Source organism: Eublepharis macularius, chromosome 16 (genome assembly GCF_028583425.1).
Source record: "Eublepharis macularius isolate TG4126 chromosome 16, MPM_Emac_v1.0, whole genome shotgun sequence".
In the NCBI taxonomy this organism is placed as follows: Eukaryota; Metazoa; Chordata; class Lepidosauria; order Squamata; family Eublepharidae; genus Eublepharis; species Eublepharis macularius.
The window spans coordinates 3085044-3102172 of NC_072805.1; the positions used below are offsets into that span (position 1 = coordinate 3085044).

At 43.8% G+C, this 17129-nt stretch overlaps 1 protein-coding gene across 4 annotated transcripts in view; it reads right to left on the reverse strand.

The window, feature by feature from the left end:
• SCUBE1 (signal peptide, CUB domain and EGF like domain containing 1) overlaps window positions 1-17129 on the reverse strand; it is a 441848-nt gene that overhangs the window by 307563 nt on the left and 117156 nt on the right. For all 4 annotated transcript variants that reach the window (XM_055000435.1, XM_055000434.1, XM_055000433.1 and 1 more), the window contains exon 5: window positions 14882-15007. In XM_055000435.1, coding sequence (XP_054856410.1) covers window positions 14882-15007 — 126 coding nt within the window. The remainder of the gene's footprint in view (window positions 1-14881; window positions 15008-17129) is intronic.

Here is a 17129-nt window from a genome sequence, read left to right on the forward strand (position 1 = left end):
CTCGTGTTTGAGAATGGCCCACCCTTCACTCACTCCTTTCCCTTCCAGCACACTCCCCCACGGAATGACTCTCATGAAGCCTCTGAGTTCATCAAAGTTGGCCCTACGAAAATCTAACCTACGAGTCTGGCTATGAACTTCCTTGGCTCCCCACAGCAACTGGAATTCAAGAAGGACATGGTCACTTCCCCCTAAGGTCCCCACCACCTTCATCTCATCTACCAATTTTTCCCTGTTGGTTAATATCAAGTCTAGTATGGCCGAACACCTTGTAGCTTCCTCCGCCTTTTGAAAAAGGAAGTTATCAGCCAGGCAGGTCAGGAAATTGCGTGATTCTTGACGCTTTGCTGAGCCTGTCTCCCAGCACTCATCGGGGAAGTTGAAGTCACCCATAATTACAAGGTTCTGATGTCTGGATACTCTGCCAATCTGTTCAAAGAGGGCAGCATCCATTTCTTCTCGCTGGTCAGGTGGTCTGTAGCAGACTCCAACAATAATACCCTTTGTCCTTCCTCCTCTTATTTCTACTCATATACTTTCCACTGGGCTGTCTGCCCCATTCTCCATAACTTCTTGACAATCAAGCCCTCTCCTCACATACAACGCCACTCCACCTCCTCTTCTACACTTCCGGTTTTTCTTGAACAACTCATACCCATCCACTAGCACATTCCAGTCAAGTGGGTACCTGCAAGTGGGTCTCACTTGCAGGTACCCAAATGGGTATCTCAAGTATCTCAAGTGGGTACCTGCAAATGCAAACGGCTCTATTTTTCTAACCTTTATTTCTTAGCCCTTGTATGTCTCTTGTATGTTTGTGTTATTGTAGGCTTATGCAACATCTTGGTAAACACATTTTGTATTGATTAGTCGCCTCCTTTTGACAGAGACTTCCAGTTTGGCTAATGGCGGGCTGAAGCAATCCAGCGAGCTGGACCATCAAGAGTGACTGTTTTGGGCAGGCCAGGTGCTCAGATCACCGGCTGCCACTCCTCTCCAGGTAGGAGAGGAGCCAGAACGCTACAAGTTCCAGAGAGAGTGAGATCTCAGCAGGGGGGAGGGTCCAGGATGATGGATCTCCCACATCGCTTTGAGGTACTCTCGAAGAAGGACGAGCTAACATCTCTGCAGCACTCTTTGAGTCGTTGTTCGGCATAAGCCCGCCAGGACCCAAGCTTCAGAACCAGATTTGGCTAATGGGTAACGAATGAGGCAGCACGAAAGACCCAAACGGAACAAATCGAGGTAAAAGATTTTTATCTGGCTTTCGGATTTAAAAAGAGAAGGAAAATCTCTACTAAAAATGAAAACTGTGGACTGAGATGACAGAATAAGCCAGGAGCAAGACATCTTGAAGGAAGATTTGAAATTTGAAAGATTATAAAGCGTAAAAGAAGAGAAAATAACTTTTGTTTATGCATACTTGAGGTATGGAGAGAGATAGCTGGCTGTGAGAAAAGGGGAGGAGGTGGAGGAACGGCTGAGTAAATATCGCGAGAGAACGGAGCAAGAAGAACACTGAGCGGAACTGCCTAGAGAGGCTTGATTTGGAAAACAGGAAGAAGGAAGCAAAGCAGCAAAGAAGTCCCTGAAGAAGCAACGCGAGATATAGCAGCGAGAAGGCAAGAGGAAGGGGATATTCATCACTTTGAACTACCTTAAAGTTGCCATAGAGACTCTCCGCCCGATATCTGGTGAGATTAAAATAATACGAATATTTTAAAGCAAAAGATAAAGAAGATGTCGGGGGGGAGAAATCTAGTGTAAATTTGAAGAGAGTGGAGAAGAAACGGCAGGCTGCTATGTGATCAGCTATAAAATCGTTGGGAGAAAAGTTGCAGAGGGACATAAAGCGTTGATACAATTTATTCGGGAAACGAACGAAAGTTTAATTAAAACTATTAAGGATATATTTAAAATAGTTGTGGAATTGAAAGATGAAGAGCAAGCAACTAGGCAGACAACTCAAGAAGACGAGCAGGCAGCAGAAATTGATTACAAAACAGCAGGATGTAAACAACAAAAACGCGAGGGATGAGGAGAAACGGAGCAGTACTTGCAAGAAGAACTGAATGAAGATTCATCAGGATTTTTAAAGATTCAAGTGCAAGGATTAACAACAAGCATGAAAGAGAGAGCCATCCCCAGTTACTTCAAGTGGAAGAAGCTACCAAGTGATAGAAGAATTCAAGTGAAGAAGAAAGCCGATAAAAGTAATACGAATACAAGAATCAAGCTACAAGTGGGAGTTACTTAAAAGACTAAGGCCACAGTTTAAAGTTTGAAGAGTTTATTTTTCATTTCTTAGAAGTGGGATGTATGGGGCTTTTAAGGTTAAAAGTCAATTGAAGAATTAGTAAATTAGGATAAAGTGAATAACGGAAATGTAATGTATAGTTAACTAGGTAATTGATATTAAATAAATTTATATATAAAACGGTAGAAGGAATTAAGAGGAAGGTAAAATTGTTAATAGTTTTTTTATTGTTTGTCTATTTGTAGAATTGGGATGTATGATGCAAATGAAATGTCGTGAGCTAAATGAAGAAATTAGCAAATTAAGACAAATGGAAAAATTGGGAAATGTAATGGAAAGTTAACTATGCAAATTGATACTAAGCAAATTTACATATAACTGTAGAAGGAACTAAGAGAAAGGTTAAACTGTTAATTTTAATCTATAGTGTTATTTGGGAAAATATTAAGCTAAATGTATTTAGATTAAAAAAATGGGAATTATAAATGAATGGTTTGAAGAAATGTATATGAGCAAAAGAAATATGTTCTGATGGCTTTTTAATAGCTTATTAATAGTGGTACTAAGTAATGGTAAGTTAGGATTTTACCTCTAGTTAGTAGGGATAAAGGAAAAGTAATAAAGAACAAATGATAAGAAAATACGGGACCGTATTGCTGTCGGGAGTCTGCACAGAAAAGGGGGGAGGGGGAGGGGTTGGGATGCATTTAGGGACAAAGGGGGAAATGTATTTGTAAGATATGAATGAATTGTATGTCAATCCATCCAATAAAAATTGTTAAAAAAAAAAAAGATTAGTCGCCTCCTCTTTATTGTGTGAGCAATCCAGAAGTTGGACTCTGGTATACATTGGTAAAGATCGCACTAACTTAAGCCAAACTGCTTGCTAATTTCCCCTTAAAATAGCAGTTCTGGTAACATCTTTGAGGTCTTGAGGTATTTTTTACCCCTAGATGATTTAAGTATTTTGTTATCCATTTAAATGGGTATGTATTTCTAATGGACTTTTCTTGAGTAGGAGATATATTTATAGGTTATAATTCACATTTAGCTTGATTTATGATTAGTCCTAAGAACCGTCCAAATTCTTCCAATATTTTTTCTAGATTGTTTAATGATGTTGGCTCAGTTAGATAGAGAACCATGTCATCCACAAACATCCTCAATTTGTATTCACGTTGATCAATTTGTACTCCTTTAATTGCCGAATTATGCCTGATGCAGGTTGCCAGAGGCTCAATTTGGATGGGAAAAAGTAGCAGGGATAAGGGGCAGTCTTGTCTCATGCCTTGATGTAGGCCAAGGATTTCAGATTCTAAGCTGTTAATTTTCAACTAAGTTTTTGGATTAACATACATAATTTGTATCACAAGTAAAAATCTTGGGCCAAAGCCCATAGATCATAATAATGAGCATAGGAATTTTATTTCTAGGCCATCAAAGGCTTTTTGGGATGTCTAGGGCTAATTTGAGGGCTTGTTCGTGGTTATTTTTGCAATGATTAATAATACTCAAAGTTTTACAGAAGTTATCTGTCAGTTGCCTTCTTTGGCAATCAGCCTGTTTGGTCCTGGTGGATATAGTTTATGTATTCGTTTAATCTGGCTGCCAAAACTGCTGTGTAGATCTTTGCATGCTGATTCAAATAGGGTTTAGATCTGTATGATGATGCAATTAGATGGATTATTGTCTTGGTTTGAAAATACTATCAGAGTGGATACTATTGCTGAAGTTTGTGGTTGTAAGCCTGTGTCCATGATAAAGTTGCATGCCTCTGCGAGGTGTTTTGGTAATATGTGGGCGTCTTTTTTATAAAATTCTGATGAATAACTGTCACCTCCTGGAGTTTTATTGTTTTTTAGGGGTTTTATAACATTTATAATTTCGAGGTCTGTTATGGGCTGTGCCGGATCAATTTTGAAAGGTAGTCTTAAATTTGCCAGAAAATCATCAATAGATTCCTGTGTTGGGTTATTTGATTTATATAAATTTGCATAAAATTTGGTAAAGATTTCTATGATTTTGTTCATGGAAGATTGTATAATGCCTTTTGAGTCTCTGATAAAGTTTATGAATCTGTTAGATGTCTTTTGTTTGACTCTCCTAGAGAGTAGATGCAATGATTTTGAGGTCTTCTGTCAGTATTTTTGCTTATGAATAACAGTGTTGCAATTACTTGTAACTGTTGTTCATCTAGGTCTTTGTGCAGGCACACACTGGGATTGCACAGGCGCAGGCCAGCCATCAGGAAAGATTTGAAAGCTCTCAAAGAGTAGGAGACACTCCTTGCAGCTACACGCATGCGTGGAAGCTTCCTGCCAAATTCCATGTTGCTGGGCAGAGCAATCCCCCTTCCCTCAGTTTCTCCTAGGCTGCTGCAAGATAAGGAAATTCTCATAGTGGGGTAGGACAGAGGAAATGTGTGCCTGCACAAAGACCTAGACAAACAACAGCTACAGGTAAGTGCAACACTGTTTTCATTGTCGGTCTTCAGTGCAGTCCCACATTGGGAGAATAGCAAGCTATTCACCAGTCGAGAAGTGTGTGAGATGATCAGGAGAAAAGTGAATGAAGGACAGCTGTCCCCGCTGCTGTCTCCTTTCTGGCATTCACATCCATGGAGTAATGGCATATAAATGTATCTGTCATATATGCGCCTGCATATCTGCCATGAATGTATATGGGCTCTGCCTCGGGTCCCTGAGAGTATGGGAAGTTCTTTATTGCTGCAATGCCAGCAAGTTATCTCGAAAATGTTTACTGTCTCTTTCTCGCTCCGTTGAGTCTGTGTCCTTGACTGTCAGCTGAAACTGCCTCAAATGTGTCCTTCTTGAGAACCAGAGATAAGTTTATCTTTCTCACTGTCTACTCTAAAACAATGTCTCACTCCAACTCCCCCCCCCCCGCCATTAACAGTCCTCTTTCCCAATGCGGGAAGATTCCCTATAACTAACATTGCTAGCCCTACATACGTCACTTTGGCCAATTCCACTGTCTATGCACCTTGTACTGAATGGATCTCTAATAAAGTTACTTCAACTGGAACACCTGTGTGTTAACTGTGGAGAACGTGGGGACCTAACTGACAGGGACTTACAGTATCTGTTGATGACCAGGCGGCTGCTTGACAGATATCTTGGGGCGGAGTCTCTTGCAGGAAGGCAGTTGAGGAAGACTGTGCTCTGCTGGAGTGTGCTCTGGTGGTCACTAGACAGGGAACCTTGGCTGAGAAGTAACAACGTCCGATGGCTGCCATGATCCATCTGGAAAGTGATTGGTTAGCTACCTGAAGACACTTACGAGGGCCCAAATAACATAAAAATAGGGCCTTGGACTTTTTGAATGACTTTGTCCTATTAACATAATATAATAAAGCCCTCTTAACATCTAATTTGTGTAATGTGCGTTTTGCTTCCGAGGATGGGTTTGGGAAGAGGACTGGTAAGACAACCTTTTGATGTAAGTGGAATCTGGATATGACCTTAGGGAGGAATTCTAGACTGGGATACAAAATAACCCTTTCTTCAAAAAGTTGGAGGAAAGGTGGGTCTATTTCAAGGCCGCAAGCTCACCCACCCTCCTCAGAGAAGCGACAGCTACAAGGAGGGCTACCTTCCAGGATAGCAGGTTAAGGTCACAGCTAGCCAGTGGTTCGAAGGGAGGTAATGTAAGTTGTCCCAATACTAATGAGTGGCTCCACTGAGGCAAGGGAGGTGCTCTAGGTGGGACGGTGTTAAGGACGCCCTCCAGGAATTGTTTAGATCGCTGATGGAAAAAAACTGTCATGCTGTCCACAGGTTCATGGAATGCTGAGATGGTGGCCAGGTGAACTGTGATGGACAAGGCAGAAAGACCCTTCATAAGAAGTGACACCAGGTAGTCTAAACTCAGATAATAATGGACAGAAAAAGGGAGAGAAGCTAGTGTGCGCTACCCAGGATGAAAAATGTGACCATTTATGGTTGTATGAGGATCTTGGGGAAGCTTTCTGAGCATTCAGTATGATCCCTGGAGAAGAGAGCGCCTACGGGAGTAGAAGCCATGCTGTGGATTTGAGGGTAGTGACATTGTGGTGTAGGATCCAGCCTCTGTGGATGAGGTCTGGTGCATCTAGAAGATGTATGTAGGAGCCCTGGGCCACTTCCCAAAGTGTGGGAACCAGTCTCTGCGAGGCAAAAAGGGAGTGATCAGGATGCAGTGTGTTCTGTATTGTTTGATTCTGCCAAATACCCTGGGTCTTAGGAAAATGGGGGGAGGGAGCATAGAACAGTCCTCGATCCCAGGGGATTTGAAAGGATTTGAAAGAAATCCCTCTGGATTTCTGATCCAGTCCCCTTCCCCCACCATGAAGCAGAAGGTTCTAGCCTTGGTGTTTTGAGATGTTGCGAACAAGTCCCAGTGTTTCCCATCTCTGAAAAATGTGACAAAAGTAAGTGGGGTTGATGGACCACTTGTGATGAGGTTTGAACACCCTGCTTAGAGTTTCTGCCTTGCTGTTTACCATGCCCACAATATGGATTGCTTGTGGTGAGACGTTGTGCTCTATGGTCCAGTGCCAAAACTGTGATTCCTCTGAGTAGAGAGTCAACAAAGCTGTTCTCCCTTGTTTGTTCAAATAACAGAGGGCTGTTGTGTTGTCTGTGTGGACCTGGACCCTGTTGCCCCCTAGGAGATCTGCAAAGGAATTGTCCTCAACTCCAGTACATTTATGTGCACATCCTTTCAGACTCTGACCATTTTCCCTGAGTGGAGAGGTCTCCACAATGCACCTCCCACCCTCTAAGGGAGGTGTCAGTGGTGATGGAAACATCTGGTAACTGAAGTCCAAAATATGTTCCCTTAAAGAGGTTCATGACGACTGACCTGATGATTGAACTGGGGATGGAGAGCTTTCTCTGTTCTGAGTCTCTAAGTGGGTCGAAATACCTAATGAACCAGTTTTGCAGGGGTCTCATATAGAGGTGGGCAAAAGGTGTGACACCAGTGATGGATGCCATGAACCCTAGGAGTCTCTGAATAAGCACAGCTGGTTGGAAACGGTTCTTCTGGAACCTGGTTAGTAAAGCCTGTAGGGATCGTGCCCTATCTGTGGGTACGAAGGCTTTCCCTAATGCAGTGTCCAACCTTGCCCCTATGAACTGCATGTTCTAAGTTGGCGTAAGGGGTGACAGAGGGCTACGATACAGTAGGAATTACTGAGACTTGGAATGTGGTAGTGGATGGGTACAAGTTGTTCAAGAAAAACTGGAAGGGTAGAAGAGGAGGCGGAGTGGCATTGTATGTGAGGAGAGGGCTTCATTGTCAGCAAGTTCTGGAGAATGTGGTTGACAGCCCAGTGGAAAGTATGCGGGTGGAAATAAGGGGAGGAAGGACAAAGGGTATTGTTGTTGGAGTCTGCTACAGACTGCCTGACCAGGAAGAGGAAATGGATGCTGCCCTCCTTGAACAGATTGGTAGAGTATCCAGACATCAGAACCTTATAATTATGGGTGACTTCAACTTCCCTGATGTGTGCTGGGAGACAAGCTTAGCAAAGCGACAAGACTCACACAACTTCCTGACTTGCCTGGCCGATAATTTCCTTTTTCATATGGTGGAGGAAGCTACAAGGGGCTCTGCCATACTAGACTTAATATTAACCAACAGGGAAGAATTGGGAGATGGGGTGAAGGTGGTGGGGACTTCAGGAGGAAGTGACCATGTCCTCCTTGAATTCCAGTTGCTGTGGGGGGCCAAGGAAGTTCATAGCCAGACTCATTGGTTAGATTTTCAAAGGGCTGACTTAAATGAACACAGAGGCTTGATGAGAGTCATTCTGTGGGGGAGTGTGCTGGAAGGGAAAGGAGCAATTTCAATTCTGGGAAATATGCCTTCTTCTAAGTCCAATATCTGAGCCAGCCAATTTGTTAGAAATACGGCTAAGTCTGTTGTTCCTTCAACTGCATCATCAAATCCTCTGAATTTGAGGTTCTTGTATCTTAATTTTATTATCTAGATCTATCAGTTTTTTCCTGGACCAGCTTTCATTGGTTTGCAGGGTACATCCTCCTGCATGATCAGGCTTAATTCCATGGCCATTTCTGCTGTCTAAGTGACCTGCTGTAGCTATTCTTTTATTTCTTTGTTGTTGGTTAATAGGGTACTTTTTCTACCCTATTTGCAATTTTATTTTCTAGTTGTTCTATTTTAGCCAAAATTTCAATGTCAAGTATTTGCATATCTTGTTCTTGGCCATCTTCTCTTCTGTTGGTGGCCATTTTAGGTGAGCTGTTGTTTCTCATGTCATTCGTTTCTCTAGCTTTTCCTGGGGGGAAGAAAGCCTTGAACCAGCATGGGAGGCTTACCTTTAGCTTTGCTTGCCTTGTCCATGCTCTTTATTGAATTTTGCATTGTCTGAGCTTTGTTTCTGCCTGAAGCGGTGGATCGGAGGTTGGAGCTCCAATGTAGGTGTCTGCCATTGACTTGTGCGGCACCCCCCAAACAGTGTTTCTTTTCTGCTCACCTGAATCTTGCAGCTTCCACTGCTACCCCAGCAACAATTTGGGGTGGGAAGAGGAGAAAAGGAAACAGCTGGGATTCTGATTACCCTCCCTCAGAAGGATGGGCTGCAGAAAACTTTCTAGGCTGAGAGATCAGAAGAACCCAATTTCCAGATGTTCCCTACAATTAGCTGAGAGTTGGCTTCTGATTTTCCCCCACACCCCCTTGTCCTTTGCTGGGTACTCAACGGAATTTCCCTAGCAGGAAATTAAAAGTTGACTCCCATCAGCTAGAAGTTGGCTTCTGATGGTTTCTATGAATAGATGTGAACAAACAGCAAATAACCAGAGATTGTTGATTAATTGGCTGATCACCACTGGTAAACAGAATGTGAATGGAACCAGTAAATACTCCTACAGGCCTCCTCTAATGTAAGTGGATTTTCCTACAATGGAGAAGCTCCTTAAGAGAGCCAGTTTGGTGTAGTGGTTAAGAGCATGGGACTAATCTGGAGAACCAGGTTTGATTCCCCACTCCTCTGCTTGAAGCCAGCTGGGTGACCTTGGATCTGTCACAGCTTCTCAGAGCTCTCTCAGCCCCACCCACCTCACAGGTTGTTTTGTTGTGGGGATAATAACATACTTTGTAAACCGCTCTGAGTGGGCATTAAGTTGTCCTGAAGGGTGGTGTATAAATCGAATGCTGTTGTTGTTATAAACTGGAGAAGTTCCCGTATGGTTAGGGCACCACCCAGTGCTTTTATCTAAACTAGTGAGGAGGTAGGGGGGTTGCTTTTTCCTGCATGAGGTAGTAAGTTACTCTATCATTTTCAGATTTGGGCAGTGATTTGTTCAGTACTGTGTTTCCTATCTGGAATTTCAGTATTCGTGCCTTTAGCAATCTCCCTTTATCTCCATCTTGTACCATGGGTGCAGGACTTGTCCTGCCATCCATTGCCATCCTTACATTAGATAGCTAATTATATATTTTTTTAATTTTTATTTATTTATTTTCGGTTTTTATTCTGCCCTCCCCACATTTCCAGCAGGCTCATGGCGGATTACAAGATACATAAAGGTTAAAATATATAAAACAATTATTATAATTAACGATTCTAAAAATATCACATTTACACAATTAAAATACAATCATAAATTATAAATATCAGCATAGCGGCACAGAATTCGACTGATCAAAAATTTAAAACAACTTCAGAGCACCTCTGCATTAATTTTTTTTTTAAATGGGGGGGTATTGGTGGTGGGGGAGGGCCTCATCAACCGGCCAGGAGGGCTTCACCTAGCACTGCCCATATGCCTGGCAGAAGAGCTCCATCTTGCAGGCCCGGCAAAAGGATAACAAATCTTGCCGGGCCTTAGTCTCCTCGGACAGAGCGTTCCACCAGGCTGGGGCCAGGATCGAAAAGGCCCTGGCCCTGGTCGATGCCAGGCGAGCCTCCCTGGGGCCAGGGACCTTTAACAGGTGTTTCTCACTGGAACAGAGAGTCCTCTGGGGTTCATATGGGGAGAGGCGGTCCCACAGTTACGCCGGTCCCAGTCCACATAGGGCTTTATAGGTTAATACTAAAACCTTGAACCTGATTTGGTACTCCACTGGTAGCCAGCGCAGCTGATGCAGTGCCGGTGTTATATGCTCACGCATCGGCAGGCCAGTGATAACATGTGCCACCGCATTCTGCACCAGCTGTAACTGCCGGATCAGGTTCAGGGGAAGCCCTGCATAGAGCGCGTTACAGTAGTCTAACCTAGAGGTGACCATTGCTTGGACCACTGTAGTCAAGTCGTGGGACAAAAGATAGGGGACAAGCTGCCTGGCCTGTTGAAGATAGAAAAATGAGGACCTGGCGAGCGCCGTGATCTGAGCCTCAATGAGGCATCCAGAATCACCCCCAGGCTCCTGACTCTCGGGGCTGGCATAAGCAGCGCCCCCTCGAGTGCAGGAAGCCGGGGGCCAAATCCATGTTTCCGTGACTCAAGTACAGGATCTCCGTCTTTGCAGGGTTTAGCCTCAGCCGACTTTGTCTCAACCATCCAGCCGTGGCTTCAAAAGCCTGCTCCAGGACATCTGGGGTAGATTCAGGCTGGCCGGCCATCAGCAGATATAGCTGAGTTTCATCCACATATTGGTGACACCCAAGCCTGAAACTCTGCACCAACTGGGCAAGGGGGCGCGTATAGATGTTAAACAGCAAAGGGGAGAGTATCGCCCCCTGTGGCATACCACATACTAGTGGCCAGCGGGACAATAACTTATCCCCTAGCACCACCCTCTGTCCCTGACTATGAAGAAAGGAGACAAGCCACTGTAGTGCTGTCCCCTGAATTCTCAAGTCAGCGAGGCGGTGGGTCAAAAGATCATAGTCGACCGGATTAAACGCCGCTGAAAGGTCTAATAAAATCAGCAGCACCGATCCACCTCAATCCAGGTGTCTGCGGAGATCGTCTGTGAGGGCGACCAGCAGTGTCTCCACCGTGTGTCCTGGGCAGAACCCAGACTGGAAGGGATCTAGGGCCAAGGTCTCCTTCAGGAAATTCTGCAGTTGGTTCTCCGCCACCCGCTCAATCACCTTACCCAGAAACAGGAGGTTCGAGACCAGGCGGTAACTGAGTGGGTCGGCTGGATCCAATGATGGCTTCTTTAAAAGAGGCCTCACCATAGCCTCCTTAAGTGCTCTGGGGAAAACCCCAGAGTACAGGGACAGGTTGATAATGGCCTCCAAGGAATCCCGTAATCCATCAACACTGGCTTTCACCAGCCATGACGGACACGGGTCCAGGAGGCATGTGGTAGGCCTCACTCCCTGCAGAATCCTGTCCACCTCTTCCCCAGAAAGGGGACTGAAGTGATCAAATATCACCCCCAAAGACGGCCAAGGGGCCTCTAGTTCACATAGTGTCAACTGTGGCCGGTAAATTGCGATGGCGAGACAAGATTTTATCAGCAAAAAAGCTCACAAAAGCCTCACAGCTTATGGCCGAATTCAAATCTTTTTGGTCTCTACCTGGAAAGGAGACCAACAAACAAACCAGAATGAACAATTTAGCTTGCAGGGGGGGAGTGGCATGCCCAGCTGAGCCTCCAGAACCACGTGGTCTGACCACGGCACAAATTCAACTTTATCCAGAACCACATCCAATCCCACCCCGAAGATCAAATCCAGCGTGTGGCCTGCTTTATGTGTGGGGGCCAATACAAACTGGGAGAGTCCCAGGGTTGCCATGGCTGACACCAGGTCCATCGCCTGTGCAGAAGTGGCATCATCAGCGTGGACATTGATAGTGATCTATTACTCTTCTTTCCTATTCAGTATGAAGTTCCTACAATAAAGAACTCATTTCTTTTCTAAAGGTTAACCAAGGTGCGCACTCTGATGCACACTGAACACAAGCTTCTACACCCCATGTTCCTCTGTATACTGTACTACTCTGCTGACAGGTTCTGGGGCCCAGGATTATGGGTGACAGAAAGGAGGTATACTATGGGTGCTGAGTGCTTTACTAAGAAAGTAGAAGCCGGCGGGGACACTAACCGAATAATAGCCCTGGCCAATACAATTTAAATTGAGAGTGAGGATTAAAAAGGATTAGAAAGAGAAAGTGAGCTCAAAGCTTTCAGAGAACAAACGGAAGTAACTCTGAATGATGCTGCTGCTGCTGCTGGCAGCCAAAGTCCCAGTGCTCCCTCTGGGGATAGAGAGAGGTTGAGCACAGGACGAAAAGGAAATCTCCTGCCTGGAGGTTGGCACTCACTTATCAAGTTGAAAACCAGGAATTATTTGTCTTGGAACCTTTCCTCAAAATTCAAAGACTCTGGAAGGTTACTACTCAGAACCCTCCCTCTGATCATACCGAGAAAGAAGTTTCTCTCTCTCATGCACACTCTGAAGGCAAGTTCCTATGCCGCACGTGTCTTTGCTGACAAGGAGGACAAGCATAGGGATTGCCAATTCCATTAATTACAATAATGCTGAAGAAAACAATTTGAAGAGGTTCCTGAATAACAAAAGTCTATTAAAATATTCTTATCACCCTTTTAAAATATTCAGTTCTTTAATAAACATTTTAAGATTTTGTTTTTGTTCTACGTTGCTCTCAATATGTGACTATTTTGCCTACTAACTAATAAGGCATACTAATGAAAAGGATATTTTAAATTTAAGGATAGGTGATGGTGGTCGAAAACAAGGTAATAGACTGCAGTCTGTCTTAGCAGCAGCCAAGCGGACAGGAACAAGTAAAATCTAATGCTCCCTCCCATCAATACAGTAGCATGGTGGCTCTAAAGAAACTACAGAATCAGTATATCTAATTCTGGACAATGGTCCCAGAGTGCAGATTTTAAAAAATCCACACAAAATCCCGAGGTTTGCAAAAAAAATATGAAAACTGAAAAACGGTTACAGGGATCTAAATTCACTCCCCTCTCCTCCCCCTAAAAGTGAAAGTGAGATCGAGTGATTTCTAAAGCTGATAGACCCCATCTTGGGGTCTGCCTAGCTACCCCCATGATGCATTGGTTGGGTCAGGCCAGGGGGTGCGGGAGGTGGAAGCCAAAGCTACCACCTCCAGCAGGGAAAACTGGGGGAGAAGGGTGTTGAGCACCAGCAGAGTTTATGCTGGGATGGCTCTCTCCCAGCCCAAACACCGCCAGCTCTGAGCAACCTGTAAGATCGTTTGTCAAGGCTGGCTGGACAAGAGGTTTTGGGGATGAGGAGGGAAATAAGAAGCAAGCTGGGAGAGACATGTGCTGAGTGCCGGTGAGCCTGGCTTCTTCGTACCCTCAGCACCACTGGCGCTGAGCACACAACACCCCCGGTCAGCTTCTTCTTGCCCTCCTGTCTGTTGAGGAGGGGAAGGAACAAGGGGGCAGAGGGAGGAATAGGAGGAGAAAAGCAGAATGGTGCAGGAGGAACTGGGGACCGGTTGGGCGCAATGGCGGAGAAGGAGGGTACAGAAGTCTGGAGAAAGCAGGAGTCAGAGGCTGGGGCAGAAGGTGGCCACCAGCAAGGGAATCTCCCCTTTGGGTCTGTGTTTGTATATCATGCAATTGAGAGCAGTCTAGAAATTAACGTTGACAATTTTTGAGAAGTCAAGATGAGAGAAATATAAATTTTTATTTTGCAGATCTTTTACTTGGTGTTTGTTGATAATTCCTTCTTCCAATCAAATCCTCTAGGACAGAATTTGGCAGTTTTCTGCTAGTTGATTGATATGGTCTTCATGGAATGTTCACAAATGTGGAATGTTCTTTATTCTCACACAATTTTTATCTTACCACTCAACCCAAAGGCATTGTGGTGGCTAATGCAGCAACTTAAAACACATATAAAAGTCAATAGATGGACATTATAATCACAAAAAAACCCCAGACACATTCATCATCCAAATATCTTTGCATGGGTCTCTAGATCTTAGTCACACCAACTGTTCCATTAGGTACACCAATGCTTCGAAATATCTAAAAAAGATACAGTTTCTAGGACGAAGATCACAACTCTCATGGTTCCTAACAGGAGCAATGGAAAATGTTCTGTCTATTATACGTGCGGGTTCACTCACACTAACCAGAACTGACCGTATGGGAGAAGATTTTGGCAGTCTGGAAAAACTGCAGACTGTGCCATGCAGAGAGGCGCCATCATCACCATGTTCCATAGGTGGTGGCTACGTAAGTGGCCACCTACTAGAGTCAGGCAAGCCCAACTTCAAATTAAAATTGCTGTAGGATCGCTGTGGAATTTTCTGACCCTACATCAAAGTCCATGGGAGGAAAGGGTTGTTTAGTAGATTAACCCATGATTACTCTTGAGTTTTCCCACTCTTGCTTTTATTTAAATTACAAACAAAACCTAAATAACACTCTGACCACCTCTTCCCATTTGTCAATTTCATTCAACCTCAAACCTATGACTGATATAAATATCATTTACTCAGAAACGGGTGGCCTGCAGCAAGCCCTGTTCATTGAGCACCTTCAGTTACTATTTCCCACTTACAGAAAAAAAATGTAAGCAAAACCCTCAGGTCAATACAAGCAAGTCAACCTCCTGATTTTTAAAAAGAAAATAAAAACGTGAAAAATAAGAAAAACAGGTCATTTGAAATTTAATTTGTATCTACCTACATTTGCAGTCCTTCTGGTTTTTGGCAAGTTCAAAGCCAGGCCTACATTCACAGGCAACCCCACCTTTTGGTGTCTCTCGGCAGATATGTGCACACCCATGATCTTTGTTCATACAGTTCATACCCTCTGGAAAGAGAAAGAAAACAGACAATGCTGAGAACAGGATTTAAATGACAGTCCACTCTTTAAGCACACTCATAAAACTCATTATCATCTTTCCCAGTGCAGAAAGTATCCATCCCTCTTTTCCAATTTTTGCTCAGTAGAAAGTTAGAGGGCAGCTGCTGCAAAACCTGCTTCCTTAGAATAGGAAGAGCTAGAGACTTATGGTGCTTTTTGAGATGTCTTTATTTAGAAGCATACATTGAATATAGAAGGCAGGCATACAACGGTTTAGAGTGAAGTCTACAGAACTCCACTAGCTTTCCAAAGAAGCTGAGAAGCATCAGCCTGAAGGTTCTGCTTCCTCTCCATTCCTGAGGGTTTCTGTTCCTTTTGACCTTACCTTTCCAACCAAAATGAGGTCCAAGGGATGGGTTAAATTTTTTAATTTTTTTGATTCCTAACAACCCCCTCCAACTGCTAGCCCATGCTACCGAGAACAAACTTTGGGACAGCTGCCAGGGCAGTTGTCAGAGTCCTGAGGGAGGTCTCCAGGATGGAGACAGATAGCCAGGGGTGGTCGCAAGCTACCGAAGGGTGTCTTCAGCAGCCTACCTTGCAAGGAGAGTTGGCGAGAAATAGTTAACGACTTTCTACCCAGTCTCCCAGTTGGGAGTTGTGTGCCATTGAAAGCATCTTGCTGGGGGACTGGGAAGGAAGCATTATACTTGCCTCATAGGATTGTGGTGGGGATATAACAGAGGAGAGGAGACCATTGTAAGCCACTTCGGGTCCCCATTAGGGAGAAAGGCAGAGTATAAATGAAGTAAATAAAATTAAAACCTGTTATAGCTTTTCTTCCCCAAATATACTCCTGGAAGTCCTTAATGAACAGGATCAGGCTCTGCAGCCGATGGGGGGAAATCTTCCACAGGTACTGTGTTTTTTCATCAGGGATGTGGCCCAGGTCCAAAGGTTATGGGGTCCTAATCAAGCGATCCCCTTTCCAGCTTTATTCTCCACCCCCCAAAATAAGGGTTTTCTTTTCACTGCCACCACCTTAATAGGAATGAGAGTTTTGTCATCTACATGCTATTTCTGCAGCTTAAGTCGCCTTAGATGTAGGAGGAAACTTTGAAACGTTACCATTAGGGTTAGGGTTCGTAACTGTAGTAACTATAGTAACTGTAGTAACTATAAACCATTAGAATTCATGACCTCCATAACATCAATTTCAGAAAAACTTTACTTTTACACAAATATGCAATAATATGTAATAATTCCCTCAGCACACCGTGTTTAAAGGTTTGAAAGTTTTATTGAACAAAAGCAGGGCCTTCCCTGGCCTCTGCTTGGTAGAGAACAAACAGCCCACAACAAGAAGGGAAAATGAAACCAAAACTACTACACAGGCTTTTCGGCCTAAAGGGATCAGGGGAAAAATACTAAACAGTTCAACAATGGAAAACAGTTCAATAAGGGAACACCACCAAATTCACAACTTGCCCCGATATAACAGTAACTATAAACCATTAGAATTTATGACCTCCGTAACATCAATTTCAGAAAAAGAAAACTTTACTTTTACACAAATATGCAGCAATTGGTTATAATAAAGGAAATGCATATTTTTGAGCAAAATCTGAGTAACAAATACTGAGCAAAGAAAAACAATGAATGAGAACTGTATCCTCTTCCTTTAGGACTAAAACTTAACATATGAGCTAAGAAACAGTCATCCTGAACTTTTCAGATTTCTGTTTCAAGCCATGTTCAGGCCTAACATTCTCAGCCTCTTGCACTGAAGCCTCATTCTCATCTCTTCAAAACAGCAGCCTTGCTGTCTCCAGTGTAAAAGTATTCACAAAGGACAGCATTCTTCCTATATAGTTAAAATACTGTAATGTGCTCTGCGTGGGGCTGCCTTTTAAAACTGTCCAGAAATGGTTAAAAATGGGGTAGCCAGGCTATTGTCAGGGTTGGGTTATAGGGAACCTATTACTCCTGTGTTGAACAATCTGCACTGGCTAAGGGCTGCTTTTAAGATCCCAAATGTTTGGGGGGCCAGGGCCTATCCAGCCCAACAATTAAGATCTGGCTCTCAAGCCTGTTCTCTGTGCTATAGTAGTCTTGAGAGGTGAGGCAG